This window comes from Oncorhynchus keta, unplaced genomic scaffold, assembly GCF_023373465.1.
Source record: "Oncorhynchus keta strain PuntledgeMale-10-30-2019 unplaced genomic scaffold, Oket_V2 Un_contig_889_pilon_pilon, whole genome shotgun sequence".
Taxonomy (NCBI): Eukaryota; Metazoa; Chordata; class Actinopteri; order Salmoniformes; family Salmonidae; genus Oncorhynchus; species Oncorhynchus keta.
In genome coordinates, this window is record NW_026290294.1 from 62,501 (window position 1) to 82,500 (window position 20,000).

The 20,000-nt window shown below is 46.3% G+C and overlaps 1 protein-coding gene across 1 annotated transcript in view; it reads right to left on the bottom strand.

Annotated features, from left to right (window-relative positions):
• Positions 1 to 20,000, bottom strand: part of polr3a (polymerase (RNA) III (DNA directed) polypeptide A) — an 84,291-nt gene that overhangs the window by 29,116 nt on the left and 35,175 nt on the right. Inside the window, 4 exon segments of the mRNA XM_052512650.1 lie at positions 1 to 78; positions 8,533 to 8,618; positions 15,290 to 15,401; positions 19,237 to 19,409. The exon segment at positions 1 to 78 is cut by the window's left edge and continues 144 nt beyond it. Coding sequence (XP_052368610.1) covers positions 1 to 78; positions 8,533 to 8,618; positions 15,290 to 15,401; positions 19,237 to 19,409 — 449 coding nt within the window.

The window sequence follows — 20,000 nt, forward strand, 5'->3', positions numbered from 1 at the left end:
CAGGTCCTCCAGCGACTTCACCAGGCGCCTCTGTTGACACACAACACAGCCACCACAGAAGAACAGATCAGAGGACGACTCAACAACAGATAGGACTCTTTAATCCTGCTTGTTGTGTCACCGTGTGTGTGTGTGTGTGTGTGTGTGTGTGTGTGTGTGTGTGTGACCACTCAACACCCTTCCTCTGCTTCGTGTCATTAGTCAGATGGTGAGCTGTTCTGATCTGAACACATCAACAACCCCTAAGGACCCTCCACTCTGGACCACCGAGCCAGTTCCACTGCATGTTGTTTTCACTGTAATGATCAGGGCCTGATTTAGACCTGGGACACCAGGTGGGGTGATATTAATGATCAGGGTCTGATTTAGACCTGGGACACCAGGTGGGGTGATATTAATGATCAGGGCCTGATTTAGACCTGGGACACCAGGTGGGGTGTTATTAATGATCAGGGCCTGATTTAGACCTGAGACACCAGGTGGGTGATATTAATGATCAGGGCCTGATTTAGACCTGGGACACCAGGTGGGTGATATTAATGACCAGGGCCTGATTTAGGACCTGGGACCCAAATGGCACCCTATTTACTATTAATGATCAGGGCACTGATTTAGACCTGGGACACCAGGTGGGGTGATATTAATGACCAGGGCCTGATTTAGACCTGGGACACCAGGTGGGGTGATAGCTGTGAGGGCATGATTTAGACTGGGACACAGTGGGGTGATATTAATGATCAGGGCACGTGATTTAGACCTGGGACACCAGGTGGGGTGAGATTAATGATCAGGGCCTGATTTAGACCTGGGACACCAGGTGGGGTGATATTAATGATCAGGGCCTGATTTAAACCTGGGACACCAGGTGGGGTGGTCTTAATGATCCGGTAGAACAGAAAGCCAGCAGGCTCCAGACCTCATAGGGTCAGAGTTGAATAGTCCTGCCCTAGGAGATAACTACTCAAGAGGGAGCCTGATAAGATTTAGATTCGTAGGGAGCACACGTTGTTCTCTCTTTTCTTTAATACAAAACAGAGAGCAGAGGGGGTTGGGTATGGTGCAGCAGACAGCAGCCCAGCGGTGTGTGTGTGTGTGTTACGTCATTATCCGGTCTCTGCCGGACGAGTCCCAAACCGGCCATAGTGTGGAAAAAGAACTATTTACGTCCCAGGCCTGAATAAAAGTGCACTACTTGACCAGGGCCCTATAGAGCCTTTAGCCGCAGGAAGCTGTGACACGACACACAGAGAGAGAGAGAGGTGTTACGTCATTATAAAAGGCCCCGGACGAGTCCCAAAATGGCACCCTATTTACTATTACTGTAGAGTGCACTACTTCTGACCAGGGCCCTATAGAGCCTTTAGCCGCAGGAAGCTGTGACACGACACACAGAGAGAGAGAGAGAGGTGTTACGTCATTATAAAAGGCCCCGGACGAGTCCCAAAATGGCACCCTATTTACTATTACTGTAGAGTGCACTACTTCTGACCAGGGCCCTATAGAGCCTTTAGCCGCAGGAAGCTGTGACACGACACACAGAGAGAGAGAGAGAGAGGTGTTACGTCATTATAAAAGGCCCCGGACGAGTCCCAAAATGGCACCCTATTTACTATTACTGTAGAGTGCACTACTTCTGACCAGGGCCCTATAGAGCCTTTAGCCGCAGGAAGCTGTGACACGACACACAGAGAGAGAGAGAGAGAGAGAGGTGTTACGTCATTATAAAAGGCCCCGGACGAGTCCCAAAATGGCACCCTATTTACTATTACTGTAGAGTGCACTACTTCTGACCAGGGCCCTATAGAGCCTTTAGCCGCAGGAAGCTGTGACACGACACACAGAGAGAGAGAGAGAGAGAGCGAGAGAGAGAGAGGGTTGTTACATCATTATAAAAGGCCCCGTACGAGTCCCAAAATGGCACCCTATTCACTATTACTGTAGAGTGCACTACTTCTGACCAGGGCCCTATAGAGCCTTTAGCCGCAGGAAGCTGTGACACGACACACACAGACACAGACACAGAACGTCATTATAAAAGGCCCCGGAGAGACAGAGAGAGTCCCAAAATGGCACCCTATTTACTATTACTGTAGAGTGCACTACTTCTGACCAGGGCCCTATAGAGCCTTTAGACGCTGGAAGCTGTGACACGACACAGAGAGAGAGAGGGTTGTTACATCATTATAAAAGGCCCCGTACGAGTCCCAAAATGGCACCCTATTCACTATTACTGTAGAGTGCACTACTTCTGACCAGGGCCCCACAGAGCCTAGGCCAACAGTAGTGCACTAAGTAGGGAAAAGGGTTGCCATTTTGGGATTTATCCCCTGTCAGAGCAAACAAATGAAAACAGGGCTCTGACTGAGCCAGCTGGAGAGATGTTGTTTACTGCTGGGAAAGAGAAACATCTATGAACGTTTGGACGTTTTTCAACCCTTAGCCTACAATTTATGCAGGTTTGAGAAAATCTAATTGCCATAAATCCCCTTGAAATCCATCTGTTTAAGCTCGAGATTGTTTTTGCATCAGGCTGTGTGTGTCTCAATCCGCCGCATCCCGACTAGTCTCTGCCGTTGAATAATATCCCCACAGCACGATGCTGCCACCACCACCATGCTTCACCGTAGGGATACCGCCAGGTTTCCTCCAGATGTGAAGCTTGGCATTCAGGCTAAAAAGAGTTCAATCTTGGTTTCATCAGGTCAGAGAATCTTGTTTCGCATGGTCTGAGTTCTTTAGGTGCCTTTTGGCAAACTTCAAACGGGCTGTCATGTGCTTTTTTACTGAGGAGTGGCTTCTGTCTGGCCACTCTACCCTGAAGGCCTGATTGGTGGTGCTGCAGAGATGGTTATGCTTCTGGAAGGTTCTCCCATCTCCACAGAGGAACTCTGGAGTTCTGTCAGAGTGACTATCGGGTTCTTGGTCACCTCCCTGACCGAGGCCCTTCTCCCCCGATTGCTCAGTTTGGCCGGGCGGCCAGCTCTAGGAAGAGTGTTGGTGGCTCCAAACTTCTTCCATTTAAGAATGATGGAGGCCACTGTGTTCTTGGGGACCTTCAATGCTGCAGAATGATGGAGGCCACTGTGTTCTTGGGGACCTTCAATGCTGCAGAATGATGGAGGCCACTGTGTTCTTGGGGACCTTCAATGCTGCAGAATGATGGAGGCCACTGTGTTCTTTGGGGACCTTCAATGCTGCAGAATGATGGAGGCCACTGTGTTCTTGGGGACCTTCAATGCTGCAGAATGATGGAGGCCACTGTGTTCTTGGGGACCTTCAATGCTGCAGAATGATGGAGGCCACTGTGTTCTTGGGGACCTTCAATGCTGCAGAATGATGGAGGCCACTGTGTTCTTGGGGACCTTCAATTCTGCAGAATGATGGAGGCCACTGTGTTCTTGGGGACCTTCAATGCTGCAGAAACGTTTTGGTACCCTTCTCCAGATCTGTGCCTCGACACAATCCTGTCTCGGAGCTCTAAGGACAACTCCTTCTACCTCATGTCTTGGTTTTTTGCTCTGACATGCACTGTCAACTGTGGGACCTTATATAGACAGGTGTTTACCTTTTCCAAATCATGTCCAATCAGTTGAATTTACCACAGATAGACTCCAATGAAGTTGTAGAAACATCTCAAGGATGATCAATGGAAACAGGATGCACCTGAGATCAATTTCAAGTCTCATAGCAAAGGGGCTGAATACTTATGTAAATAAGGTATTTCTGTTTATTTGCAAACATTTCTAAAAACCTCTTTCCGTTTTGTCATTATGGGGTATTGTGATGTCATTATGGGGTATTGTGATGTCATTATGGGGTATTGTGATGTCATTATGGGGTATTGTGTGTAGATTGATGAGGGGCAATTTATTTTAGAATAAGACTAACTTAAACAAAACATGCTCACATCGACGGCCACTGGCAGGCTGGAGAAGTGTGCTCGTCTCCCATTAATTCCAGTTTCAACTGTCCTGGGCAGATGGCAGACAGTGTGTACGGCGTTGTGTGGGCGAGCGGTTTGCTGATGTCAATGTTGTGACCTGAGTGCCCCATGGTGGCGATGGGGTTATGCAAATGGATTTTTATCGATGGCAATTTGAATGCACAGAGATAACGTGACGAGATCCTGAGGCCCATTGTCGTGCCATTCATCCACCACCATTCATTCACCTCATGTTTCAGCATAATAATGCACGGCCCCATGACGCAAGGATCTGTAAACAATTCCTGGAAGCTAAAAATGTCCCAGTCCTTCAATGGGCTGCACACTCAACAGACATGTCACCAATTGAGCATGTTTGGGATGCTCTGGATCGACATGTACGACAGCGTGTTCCAGTTCCCGCCAATATCCAGCAACTTTGCACAGCCATTGAAAGGAGTGGGACAACATTCCACAGCCATAGAAGAGGAGTGGGACAACATTCCACAGCCATAGAAGAGGAGGAGTGGGACAACATTCCACAGCCATAGAAGAGGACAACATTCCACAGCCATAGAAGAGGAGTGGAACAACATTCCACAGCCATAGAAGAGGAGTGGAACAACATTCCACAGCCATAGAAGAGGAGTGGAACAACATTCCACAGCCATAGAAGAGGAGTGGAACAACATTCCACAGCCATAGAAGAGGAGTGGAACAACATTCCACAGCCATAGAAGAGGAGTGGAACAACATTCCACAGCCATAGAAGAGGAGTGGGACAACATTCCACAGCCATAGAAGAGGAGTGGGACAACATTCCACAGCCATAGAAGAGGAGTGGGACAACATTCCACAGCCATTGAAGAGGAGTGGAACAACATTCCACAGCCATAGAAGAGGAGTGGGACAACATTCCACAGCCATTGAAGAGGAGTGGGACAACATTCCACAGCCATTGAAGAGGAGTGGGACAACATTCCACAGCCATTGAAGAGGAGTGGGACAACATTCCACAGCCATTGAAGAGGAGTGGAACAACATTCCACAGCCATTGAAGAGGAGTGGGACAACATTCCACAGCCATAGAAGAGGAGTGGGACAACATTCCACAGCCATTGAAGAGGAGTGGGACAACATTCCACAGCCATAGAAGAGGAGTGGGACAACATTCCACAGGCCATAGAAGAGGAGTGGGACAACATTCCACAGCCATAGAAGAGGAGTGGGACAACATTCCACAGGCCATAGAAGAGGAGTGGGACAACATTCCACAGCCATAGAAGAGGAGTGGGACAACATTCCACAGCCATAGAAGAGGAGTGGGACAACATTCCACAGCCATAGAAGAGGAGTGGGACAACATTCCACAGGCCATTGAAGAGGAGTGGGACAACATTCCACAGCCATAGAAGAGGAGTGGGACAACATTCCACAGCCATAGAAGAGGAGTGGGACAACATTCCACATCCATAGAAGAGGAGTGGGACAACATTCCACAGCCATGGAAGAGGAGTGGGACAACATTCCACAGCCATTGAAGAGGAGTGGGACAACATTCCACAGCCATAGAAGAGGAGTGGGACAACATTCCACAGCCATAGAAGAGGAGTGGAACAACATTCCACAGCCATAGAAAGAGGACAACATTCCACAGCCATAGAAGAGGAGTGGGACAACATTCCACAGCCATAGAAGAGGGAGTGGGACAACATTCCACATCCATAGAAGATCCATAGAAGAGGAGAGTGGGACAACATTCCACAGGCTATTGAAGAGGAGTGGGACAACATTCCACATCCAATGAAGAGGAGTGGGACAACATTCCACAGCCATTGAAGAGGAGTGGGACAACATTCCACAGGCCATTGAAGAGGAGTGGGACAACATTCCACAGCCATAGAAGAGGAGTGGAACAACATTCCACATCCAATGAAGAGGAGTGGGACAACATTCCACAGCCATAGAAGAGGAGTGGAACAACATTCCACAGGCCATAGAAGAGGAGTGGAACAACATTCCACATCCAATGAAGAGGAGTGGGACAACATTCCACAGCCATAGAAGAGGAGTGGAACAACATTCCACAGCCATAGAAGAGGAGTGGAACAACATTCCACATCCAATGAAGAGGAGTGGGACAACATTCCACAGCCGTTGAAGAGGAGTGGGACAACATTCCACAGGCCATTGAAGAGGAGTGGAACAACATTCCACAGCCATTGAAGAGGAGTGGAACAACATTCCACAGCCATTGAAGAGGAGTGGAACAACATTCCACAGGCCATTGAAGAGGAGGGACAACATTCCACAGCCATTGAAGAGGAGTGGGACAACATTCCACAGCCATAGAAGAGGAGTGGGACAACATTCCACAGCCATTGAAGAGGAGTGGAACAACATTCCACAGCCATTGAAGAGGAGTGGGACAACATTCCACAGCCATAGAAGAGGAGTGGGACAACATTCCACAGCCATAGAAGAGGAGTGGGACAACATTCCACAGCCATAGAAGAGGAGTGGGACAACATTCCACAGCCATAGAAGAGGAGTGGGACAACATTCCACAGCCATTGAAGAGGAGTGGGACAACATTCCACAGCCATAGAAGAGGAGTGGGACAACATTCCACAGCCATTGAAGAGGAGTGGGACAACATTCCACAGCCATTGAAGAGAGGACAACATTCCACAGCCATTGGGACAACATTCCACAGCCATTGAAGAGGAGTGGAACAACATTCCACAGCCATAGAAGAGGAGTGGAACAACATTCCACATCCATAGAAGAGGAGTGGGACAACATTCCACAGCCAATGAAGAGGAGTGGGACAACATTCCACATCCATAGAAGAGGAGTGGGACAACATTCCACAGCCATAGAAGAGGAGTGGGACAACATTCCACATCCAATGAAGAGGAGTGGGACAACATTCCACAGCCATAGAAGAGGAGTGGAACAACATTCCACATCCATTGAAGAGGAGTGGGACAACATTCCACAGGCCATAGAAGAGGAGTGGGACAACATTCCACAGCCATTGAAGAGGAGTAGGACAACATTCCACAGCCATAGAAGAGGAGTGGGACAACATTCCACAGCCATAGAAGAGGAGTGGGACAACATTCCACAGCCATAGAAGAGGAGTGGGACAACATTCCACAGCCATTGAAGAGGAGTGGGACAACATTCCACAGCCATTGAAGAGGAGTGGAACAACATTCCACATCCAATGAAGAGGAGTGGGACAACATTCCACAGCCATTGAAGAGGAGTGGGACAACATTCCACAGCCATAGAAGAGGAGTGGGACAACATTCCACAGCCATTGAAGAGGAGTGGGACAACATTCCACAGCCATTGAAGAGGAGTGGGACAACATTCCACAGCCATTGAAGAGGAGTGGGACAACATTCCACAGCCATTGAAGAGGAGTGGGACAACATTCCACAGCCATAGAAGAGGAGTGGGACAACATTCCACAGCCATAGAAGAGGAGTGGGACAACATTCCACAGCCATAGAAGAGGAGTGGGACAACATTCCACAGCCATAGAAGAGGGACAACATTCCACAGCCATAGAAGGGACAACATTCCACAGCCATAGAAGAGGAGTGGGACAACATTCCACAGCCATAGAAGAGGAGTGGGACAACATTCCACAACCATAGAAGAGGAGTGGGACAACATTCCACAGCCATAGAAGAGGAGTGGGACAACATTCCACAGCCATAGAAGAGGAGTGGGACAACATTCCACAGCCATTGAAGAGGAGTGGAACAACATTCCACAGCCAATGAAGAGGAGTGGGACAACATTCCACAGCCATTGAAGAGGAGTGGGACAACATTCCACAGCCATTGAAGAGGAGTGGGACAACATTCCACAGGCCACAAATCAACAGCCTGATCAACTCTATGTGGAGGAGATGTGTCACGCTGCATGGTGGTCACATCAGATACTGACTGGTTTTCTGATCCACATCTCTACTTTAATTTTAAAAAAAAAGGTATCTGTGGCCAACAGATGCATATCAAATCAAATCAAATCTTATTTGTAACATACACATGGTTAGCAGATGTTAATGCAGTCGGTATTTACAGTCATGTGAAATCCATAGATTAAATCCATAGATTAGGGCCTAATGAATTTATTTACATTGACTGATCTCCTTATATGAACTGTAACTCATTTAAATCATTTTAAATGGCTGCATGTGTAATTATATCGACTTCCGTTGTCCTCCAGGAATGGCTATGAAATAGGGTGTCATTTGGGAGATAGCCCACCCTTATCTCTTCATGTTATCTCCCAAATGACACCCTATTTCATAGTGCACTCCTTTTGACCAGGCGACTGATAGGGTTCTGGTCAAAAGGAGTGCACTATGAAATAGGGTGTCATTTGGGCAATAGCCCACCCTTATCTCTTCATGTTATGAATGAATGAATGAATGAATGAATCCACAGCCCATGAGACTCCACAGCCGGACAAGATATACAGGTGATTTCAGCTGGACAACATTCCACGGCCTGAAGAGGTGGGACAACATTCCACAGTGCTTCTCAAAGTGTGGACAACATTCCACAGCCATTGAAGAGGAGGACAACATTCTCAAAGCCGTCGGGCACTCGAGAGCCGCTTATAGCCTGCTGGCCCACGCAGGCGATCATCTGGGAGATGTTGATGAAGGATCCTATGGAAGGGAAAATGAAAGGGGTGAAGAAACAAGACCCTTATAGCATTACTGAATCATCACCTCAAACAACAACCAAATCCTAAGCATTCTGCCATATACAGGGAAAAGTAAGCAGCCAACATTCCACAGCCGTTGAAGAGGAGGAATTTATTTACAGTGGGACAAGTGGGGACAACACGGCTCATAGGAGAACAAATCCCTGTCTCCTCAGGACACATTCTATCACCTCAGTGGGACAACATTCCCCCTGGACAGGACACATTCTATCACCTGAAGAGGTACACCCCTGGAACAGGACAGCCATAGACAACATTCCTCAGCCATAGAAGAGGAGTGGGACAACACCCCCTGGACAGGACACATTCTATCACCTCAGTACACCCCCTGGAAGGACACTAGTCTATCACCTCAGTACACCCCCTGGACAGGACACATTCTATCACCATAGAAGAGAGTGGGACAACATTCCCCTGGCCAGGACAGGAGTCAACATCACCTCCATTGAAGAGGAGTGGGACAACATTCCACCCTGGACAGGACACAGTCTATCACCTCAGTACACCCCTGGACAGGACACTCCACAGTCTATCACCTCAGTACATTCCCCCTGGACAGGACACATTAGTCTATCACCTCAGTACACCCCTGGACAGGACACAGTCTATCACCTCAGTACACCCCATTGGACAGGACACTAGTCTATCACCTCAGTACACCCCCTGGACAGGACACATTAGACAACATTCCACCCCATAGAAGAGGAGTGGGACACTATTCTATCACCTCAGTACACAACCATAGAAGAGGAGTGGGACAACATTCCCTGGACAGGACACTAGTCTATCACCTCCGTACACCCCCTGGACAGGACACTAGTCTATCACCTCAGTACACCCCCTGGACAGGACACTAGTCTATCACCTCAGTACACCCCCTGGACAGGACACTAGTCTACCACAACACCACTGCCTTGGGACCATATACAGCTACTGCCAATAATCAATGAATACATGAGAAATGTAGCAGGGAGAGGAGACATGATGGAGAGATGTTGATGATGAGTCTCTAGCAGGGAGAAGAGACATAATGATGGAGAGATGTTGATGAGAGTCTACAGCAGGGAGAAGAGACATGATGGAGAGATGTTGATGAGAGTCTACAGCAGGGAGAAGAGACATGATGGAGAGATGTTGATGAGAGTCTACAGCAGGGAGAAGAGACATGATGGAGAGATGTTGATGAGAGACTACAGCAGGGAGAAGAGACATGATGGAGAGATGTTGATGAGAGTCTACAGCAGGGAGAAGAGACATGATGGAGAGATGTACACCCTGGACAGGACACTAGTCTGATGAGACTACAGCAGGGAGAAGAGACATGATGGAGAGATGTTGATGAGAGTCTACAGCAGGGAGAAGAGACATAATGATGGAGAGATGTTGATGAGCGACTACAGCAGGGAGAAGAGACATGATGGAGAGATGTTGATGAGAGTCTACAGCAGGGAGAAGAGACATGATGGAGAGATGTTGATGAGACTACAGCAGGGAGAAGAGACATAATGATGGAGAGATGTTGATGAGACTCTACAGCAGGGAGAAGAGACATGATGGAGAGATGTTGATGAGAGTCTACAGCAGGGAGAAGAGACATGATGGAGAGATGTTGATGAGAGTCTACAGCAGGGAGAAGAGACATGATGGAGAGATGTTGATGAGAGTCTACAGCAGGGAGAAGAGACATAATGATGGAGAGATGTTGATGAGAGTCTACAGCAGGGAGAAGAGACATGATGGAGAGATGTTGATGAGAGTCTACAGCAGGGAGAAGAGATATGATGATGGAGAGATGTTGATGAGAGTCTACAGCAGGGAGAAGAGACATGATGGAGAGATGTTGATGAGACTCTACAGCAGGGAGAAGAGACATAATGATGGAGAGATGTTGATGAGACTCTACAGCAGGGAGAAGAGACATGATGATGGAGAGATGTTGATGAGACTCTACAGCAGGGAGAAGAGACATGATGGAGAGATGTTGATGAGACTCTACAGCAGGGAGAAGAGACATGATGGAGAGATGTTGATGAGAGACTACAGCAGGGAGAAGAGACATAATGATGGAGAGATGTTGATGAGACTCTACAGCAGGGAGAAGAGACATGATGGAGAGATGTTGATGAGACTCTACAGCAGGGAGAAGAGACATGATGGAGAGATGTTGATGAGAGTCTACAGCAGGGAGAAGAGACATGATGATGGAGAGATGTTGATGAGACTCTACAGCAGGGAGAAGAGACATGATGATGGAGAGATGTTGATGAGACTCTACAGCAGGGAGAAGAGACATGATGGAGAGATGTTGATGAGAGTCTACAGCAGGGAGAAGAGACATGATGATGGAGAGATGTTGATGAGAGTCTACAGCAGGGAGAAGAGACATGATGGAGAGATGTTGATGAGAGTCTACAGCAGGGAGAAGAGACATGATGGAGAGATGTTGATGAGAGTCTACAGCAGGGAGAAGAGACATGATGATGGAGAGATGTTGATGAGACTCTACAGCAGGGAGAAGAGACATAATGATGGAGAGATGTTGATGAGAGTCTACAGCAGGGAGAAGAGACATGATGGAGAGATGTTGATGAGAGTCTACAGCAGGGAGAAGAGACATGATGGAGAGATGTTGATGAGACTCTACAGCAGGGAGAAGAGACATGATGGAGAGATGTTGATGAGACTCTACAGCAGGGAGAAGAGACATAATGATGGAGAGATGTTGATGAGAGTCTACAGCAGGGAGAAGAGACATAATGATGGAGAGATGTTGATGAGAGTCTACAGCAGGGAGAAGAGACATGATGATGGAGAGATGTTGATGAGACTCTACAGCAGGGAGAAGAGACATAATGATGGAGAGATGTTGATGAGAGTCTACAGCAGGGAGAAGAGACATGATGGAGAGATGTTGATGAGACTCTACAGCAGGGAGAAGAGACATAATGATGGAGAGATGTTGATGAGAGTCTACAGCAGGGAGAAGAGACATGATGGAGAGATGTTGATGAGAGACTACAGCAGGGAGAAGAGACATGATGGAGAGATGTTGATGAGAGTCTACAGCAGGGAGAAGAGACATAATGATGGAGAGATGTTGATGAGAGTCTACAGCAGGGAGAAGAGACATGATGGAGAGATGTTGATGAGAGTCTACAGCAGGGAGAAGAGACATGATGGAGAGATGTTGATGAGAGTCTACAGCAGGGAGAAGAGACATGATGGAGAGATGTTGATGAGACTCTACAGCAGGGAGAAGAGACATAATGATGGAGAGATGTTGATGAGAGTCTACAGCAGGGAGAAGAGACATAATGATGGAGAGATGTTGATGAGAGTCTACAGCAGGGAGAAGAGACATGATGGAGAGATGTTGATGAGACTCTACAGCAGGGAGAAGAGATATGATGATGGAGAGATGTTGATGAGAGACTACAGCAGGGAGAAGAGACATAATGATGGAGAGATGTTGATGAGAGTCTACAGCAGGGAGAAGAAACATAATGATGGAGAGATGTTGATGAGAGTCTACAGCAGGGAGAAGAGACATGATGGAGAGATGTTGATGAGAGTCTACAGCAGGGAGAAGAGACATAATGATGGAGAGATGTTGATGAGAGTCTACAGCAGGGAGAAGAGACATGATGATGGAGAGATGTTGATGAGAGTCTACAGCAGGGAGAAGAGACATGATGGAGAGATGTTGATGAGAGTCTACAGCAGGGAGAAGAGACATGATGGAGAGATGTTGATGAGAGTCTACAGCAGGGAGAAGAGACATAATGATGGAGAGATGTTGATGAGAGTCTACAGCAGGGAGAAGAGACATGATGATGGAGAGATGTTGATGAGAGTCTACAGCAGGGAGAAGAGACATGATGGAGAGATGTTGATGAGAGACTACAGCAGGGAGAAGAGACATAATGATGGAGAGATGTTGATGAGAGTCTACAGCAGGGAGAAGAGACATGATGGAGAGATGTTGATGAGAGACTACAGCAGGGAGAAGAGACATGATGGAGAGATGTTGATGAGAGTCTACAGCAGGGAGAAGAGACATAATGATGGAGAGATGTTGATGAGAGTCTACAGCAGGGAGAAGAGACATAATGATGGAGAGATGTTGATGAGAGTCTACAGCAGGAGAAGAGAGACATGATGGAGAGATGTTGATGAGAGTCTACAGCAGGGAGAAGAGACATGATGGAGAGATGTTGATGAGAGTCTACAGCAGGGAGAAGAGACATGATGGAGAGATGTTGATGAGAGTCTACAGCAGGGAGAAGAGACATAATGATGGAGAGATGTTGATGAGAGTCTACAGCAGGGAGAAGAGACATGATGGAGAGATGTTGATGAGAGTCTACAGCAGGGAGAAGAGACATGATGGAGAGATGTTGATGAGAGTCTACAGCAGGGAGAAGAGACATGATGGAGAGATGTTGATGAGAGTCTACAGCAGGGAGAAGAGACATGATGGAGAGATGTTGATGAGAGTCTACAGCAGGGAGAAGAGACATAATGATGGAGAGATGTTGATGAGAGTCTACAGCAGGGAGAAGAGACATGATGGAGAGATGTTGATGAGAGTCTACAGCAGGGAGAAGAGACATGATGGAGAGATGTTGATGAGAGTCTACAGCAGGGAGAAGAGACATAATGATGGAGAGATGTTGATGAGAGTCTACAGCAGGGAGAAGAGACATGATGGAGAGATGTTGATGAGAGTCTACAGCAGGGAGAAGAGATAATGATGGAGAGATGTTGATGAGAGTCTACAGCAGGGAGAAGAGACATGATGGAGAGATGTTGATGAGAGTCTACAGCAGGGAGAAGAGACATGATGGAGAGATGTTGATGAGAGACTACAGCAGGGAGAAGAGACATGATGGAGAGATGTTGATGAGAGTCTACAGCAGGGAGAAGAGACATAATGATGGAGAGATGTTGATGAGAGACTACAGCAGGGAGAAGAGACATGATGGAGAGATGTTGATGAGAGTCTACAGCAGGGAGAAGAGACATGATGGAGAGATGTTGATGAGAGTCTACAGCAGGGAGAAGAGACATGATGGAGAGATGTTGATGAGAGTCTACAGCAGGGAGAAGAGACATGATGGAGAGATGTTGATGAGAGTCTACAGCAGGGAGAAGAGACATGATGGAGAGATGTTGATGAGAGTCTACAGCAGGGAGAAGAGACATGATGATGGAGAGATGTTGATGAGAGTCTACAGCAGGGAGAAGAGACATGATGGAGAGATGTTGATGAGAGTCTACAGCAGGGAGAAGAAACATAATGATGGAGAGATGTTGATGAGACTACAGCAGGGAGAAGAGACATGATGATGGAGAGATGTTGATGAGAATCTACAGCAGGGAGAAGAGACATGATGGAGAGATGTTGATGAGAGTCTACAGCAGGGAGAAGAGACATAATGATGGAGAGATGTTGATGAGACTACAGCAGGGAGAAGAGACATGATGGAGAGATGTTGATGAGACTCTACAGCAGGGAGAAGAGATATGATGATGGAGAGATGTTGATGAGAGTCTACAGCAGGGAGAAGAGACATGATGGAGAGATGTTGATGAGACTCTACAGCAGGGAGAAGAGACATAATGATGGAGAGATGTTGATGAGAGTCTACAGCAGGGAGAAGAGACATGATGGAGAGATGTTGATGAGAGTCTACAGCAGGGAGAAGAGACATGATGGAGAGATGTTGATGAGACTCTACAGCAGGGAGAAGAGACATAATGATGGAGAGATGTTGATGAGAGTCTACAGCAGGGAGAAGAGACATGATGATGGAGAGATGTTGATGAGACTAACGTGTTTACCTTAAACCAGGGGTCGGGAGACTAGATTCAGCCCCGGGGGCTGATTGTTGTCAGAGTGAATGGTCGGGAAGGCCTGAACAGAACTATAATAATTTTGAACTCTGCAAATTGACAACTAAAACCCAAAACAACGTCGTACCTTGATGACATCGAGACAAGATCACGTCTCTTGTTTCTTTATTCGTTGGAATACTTGGGAAAATATTTCCTAAATTAAACAAATTTTTTAGTTGAATTCCTGGTGATTTTACAACAACAAAAAGTCGCAGGCCGGTTTTTAAACAAGCCCGCCTGTCGCCAACCCCAGCCTTAAAACCCATGGGCTGGTTTCCTGGACACAGACTAAGCTTTTGAAATCTGTGGAGAATCTCCATTGAGCATATTTTTTAGTCCTGGACAACAAACTATACATCTTACCATAAACAGATAATTAAAGAGCCTAAAGCAGGGAAAAAACGAAATAAGGCTATTATAAATGGCTATATTAGCATACAGGTCAGCTACAGGTCAGTACTACCCCTAATAATCCATAAAAAAACGTTAGAGTGTAGCCTAGCCGTTCCCATGACAACAACGCTCTAATGGCCAATAAAATCAGAGAGAATCAGGAAGTCTGAGCTGAAGTGAATAAGAACCACTTAGTCCTTATTATTAGAAGTGGGTACAGGCAGAGCTCCTGACATGTGATTAGTGTATGTGACAGTGTATGTGACAGTGTGTGTGTGGTAAAGGCAGAATTTAACCTCCGCGGCTGGTGAGTTGACCTACCTTTGGAGCCACACAGAGCCATAATCAGAGGACTGTTGGTCTTGTCCAGTTCTCTGAGGCAGGCGCTGCCGGCATGGTCTCTGATAACAGACAGCTCCTTCAGGATGAGGGCCTGTTGAGAGACACATCATTATCACTCTAAACCACAGATAATAGAAACACCTCCAAAATAGACCCACCATTAAAAAGAAAGAGCTATCTCTCCTCCTCACATCAGTCAGAAGCAGAGATGATGAGCTAGCTGGTTTCAAAAGGCCACCAGACTAAAGAAGCTGGTCTAGAAGGAGGGCCAGACATCAGACAGACAATAGATACAGTAGCTGGTCTAGAAGGAGCACCAGACATCAGACAGACAATAGATACAGTAGCTGGTCTAGAAGGAGCACCAGACATCAGACAGACAATATATACAGTAGCTGGTCTAGAAGGAGCCCCAGACAATAGATACAGTAGCTGGTCTAGAAGGAGCACCAGACAATAGATACAGTAGCTGGTCTAGAAGGAGCACCAGACATCAGCCAGACAATAGATACAGTAGCTGGTCTAGAAGGAGCACCAGACATCAGACAGACAATAGATACAGTAGCTGGTCTAGAAGGAGCACCAGACAATAGATACAGTAGCTGGTCTAGAAGGAGCACCAGACATCAGACAGACAATAGATACAGTAGCTGGTCTAGAAGGAGCACCAGACATCAGCCAGACAATAGATACAGTAGCTGGTCTAGAAGGAGCACCAGACAATAGATACAGTAGCTGGTCTAGAAGGAGCACCAGACATCAGACAGACAATAGATACAGTAGCTGGTCTAGAAGGAGCACCAGACATCAGCCAGACAATAGATACAGTAGCTGGTCTAGAAGGAGCCCCAGACAATAGATACAGTAGCTGGTCTAGAAGGAGCACCAGACAATAGATACAGTAGCTGGTCTAGAAGGAGCGCCAGACATCAGACAGACAATAGATACAGTAGCTGGTCTAGAAGGAGCACCAGACAATAGATACAGTAGCTGGTCTAGAAGGAGCGCCATACATCAGACAGACAATAGATACAGTAGCTGGTCTAGAAGGAGCACCAGACAATAGATACAGTAGCTGGTCTAGAAGGAGCACCAGACATCAGACAGACAATAGATACAGTAGCTGATCTAGAAGGAGCACCAGACAATAGATACAGTAGCTGGACTAGAAGGAGCGCAATAGATACAGTAGCTGGTCTAGAAGGAGCACCATACATCAGACAGACAATAGATACAGTAGCTGGTCTAGAAGGAGCACCAGACAATAGATACAGTAGCTGGTCTAGAAGGAGCACCAGACATCAGACAGACAATAGATACAGTAGCTGGTCTAGAAGGAGCACCAGACAATAGATACAGTAGCTGGTCTAGAAGGAGCACCAGACAATAGATACAGTAGCTGGTCTAGAAGGAGCACCAGACAATAGATACAGTAGCTGGTCTAGAAGGAGCACCAGACAATAGATACAGTAGCTGGTCTAGAAGGAGCACCAGACATCAGCCAGACAATAGATACAGTAGCTGGTCTAGAAGGAGCCCCAGACACCAGCCAGACAATAGATACAGTAGCTGGTCTAGAAGGAGCCCCAGACAATAGATACAGTAGCTGGTCTAGAAGGAGCACCAGACATCAGCCAGACAATAGATACAGTAGCTGGTCTAGAAGGAGCCCCAGACAATAGATACAGTAGCTGATCTAGAAGGAGCACCAGACAATAGATACAGTAGCTGGTCTAGAAGGAGCACCAGACAATAGATACAGTAGCTGATCTAGAAGGAGCACCAGACATCAGATACAGTAGCTGGTCTAGAAGGAGCACCAGACATCAGTCAGACAATAGATACAGTAGCTGGTCTAGAAGGAGCACCAGACAATAGATACAGTAGCTGGTCTAGAAGGAGCACCAGACATCAGACAGACAAACAAAGCTGATCATGGTATCAGACTAGTTTAGGGGGAGTTCTAGGGACCAGCCAGAAATATCAGCTAGTTTAAGGAGCCCCAGGGTGTAGCTGGTTTGGGGATCAGAAATCATCAGACAATAGTTTACAGTAGGGAGTTTGAGATAGCAGAAATATCAGCTAGTTTAAGGGGGTGTTACATTTGGGGATAGCAGACAATATACAGTAGTTTAAGGAGCACCAGACATCAGATACAGGGGTGTTTGATTTAGGGGATAGCAGAAATATCAGCTAGTTTAAGGGGGAGTTTGATTTGGGGATAGCAGAAATATCAGCTAGTTTAAGGGGGGTGTTTGATTTGGGGATAGCAGAAATATCAGCTAGTTTAAGGGGGGTGTTTGATTTGGGGATAGCAGAAATATCAGCTAGTTTAAGGGGGGTGTTTGATTTGGGGATAGCAGAAATATCAGCTAGTTTAAGGGGGGTGTTTGATTTGGGGATAGCAGAAATATCAGCTAGTTTAAGGGGGTGTTTGATTTGGGGATAGCAGAAATATCAGCTAGTTTAAGGGGGGTGTTTGATTTGGGGATAGCAGAAATATCAGCTAGTTTAAGGGGGGTGTTTGATTTGGGGATAGCGGAAATATCAGCTAGTTTAAGGGGGGTGTTTGATTTGGGGATAGCGGAAATATCAGCTAGTTTAAGGGGGGTGTTTGATTTGGGGATAGCGGAAATATCAGCTAGTTTAAGGGGGTGTTTGATTTGGGGATAGCGGAAATATCAGCTAGTTAAGGGGGCGTTTGATTTGGGGATAGCGGAAATATCAGCTAGTTAAGGGGGGCGTCTGATTTGGGGATACCAGAAATATCAGCTAGTTTAAGGGGGGTGTTTGATTTGGGGATAGCAGAAATATCAGCTAGTTTAAGGGGGGTGTTTGATTTGGGGATACCAGAAATATCAGCTAGTTTAAGGGGGTGTTTGATTTGGGGATACCAGAAATATCAGCTAGTTTAAGGGGGGTGGGGGATTGTTTCAGTTTGGACCAAGCTTCAGGTAAAGACAGGCTTCAGGTGACGGGAGAAGTCATCATTGTGCTTAACTATATCCTTTCAAAAAAACACCACTGAAAGGCTCCTGTTAGAGCCGATTTGGACATATTTGTATAAAAGACTGAACATACGGAGCTCCATGTATATTTGTGTAAATATATTAAATATTAATGTAAATGATGAAATATTAGGTACATTACTTTATGATTTATATTTACCTGATTGAGATATATTCATTAGTTGTTAGTGTAACTCAGTTTTTGCCCCCCCTCCCCCTCCCCTCTTGCCTATTAATTGTATTGTGGTAAGTGTGTTAGGATAAAGGCAGGAAGTTGGGCCTTCGGTGGAGGGAGTCCTTGCTAGATGCGGGAGCGGTATAGTTTTTTGACCAGACAGACATACAGACATACAGGCAGGTCATAATATGTATTTTCCATATCAAGTCATCTATGCTTTAAGTTGATTGGAGAATCATTTATTTGTTAGATATAAGAAGAATAAAAAAAATTTTTGCACCACATCCCTGGATGTCGTTGAATGTTTGGCCGTTTGGAAACCCAGAGTGTGGACTGTATGCGGACCAAACAACCCCGCTTCAGGCTGGGGCAGTGGCCTTGGTAAAGACACACCACTACAGAGGGGAAGGAGAGGAAGAGAGAGGAGAGTGGTAAAGACGAAAGGAAGCCACTACACACCCTCCCTCCGTTCGGAAACCCTGAGTGTGGACTGTATGCTTACCAAACAACCCTACTTCAGGCTTGGGCAGTGGCCTTGGTAAAGACGAAAGGAAGCCACTACAGCTCCAGTTGACTTCATGGAATTTAAAAATATACCAATCTGATTGGTTATCTTGTGTTTATATAGTATCTCCACAGTCTCCTCAGCAGTGAATCCTGACTTGAATAATCACATCCTCTCGGTGCATCAAATTGAGAAAAGTGACTGAGCTGAGAGTGATCTAGTCTGGGATATATACCTCCAGTGTCTCCTCAGCCGTGCAGCCTGGCTGCTGCTGCAGTTTGCCTGTCTTCAGGGCCTCGATGTACTCGTCACACTTGGCATAGCCTCCATCCAGCAGGTCCTGTTTGGCCTTCAGCAGACCCTGGCCTGGGGTCACGTCACCAATACCGATGGAGAAACCCCGGTTGGCTGCAAAAGGGTTTATAACGGTCATGTTCAGTTGGGTCAAACTGGAGCCAAATGCTGGGCAATGGGAAAACTAAAACCAGCATGGTAAAGTATGAGAACGTGTTTAGTATTGAGCATGTTCAATGCATTATCATAAATGGATGTAAACCTACACTATATTACCATTATATAGCATTAGATCACAGTACAGCATGTTCAATGCATTATCATAAATGGATGTAAACCTACACTATATCACCATTATATAGCATTAGATCACAGTACAGCATGTTCAATGCATTATCATAAAGGGATGTAAACCTACACTATATCACCATTATATAGCATTAGATCACAGTACAGCATGTTCAATGCATTATCATAAATGGATGTAAACCTACACTATATCACCATTATATAGCATTAGATCACAGTACAGCATGTTCAATGCATTATCATAAATGGATGTAAACCTACACTATATCACCATTATATAGCATTAGATCACAGTACAGCATGTTCAAAGCATTATCATAAAGGGATGTAAACCTACATTATATTACCATTATATAGCATTAGATCACAGTACAGCATGTTCAATGCATTATCATA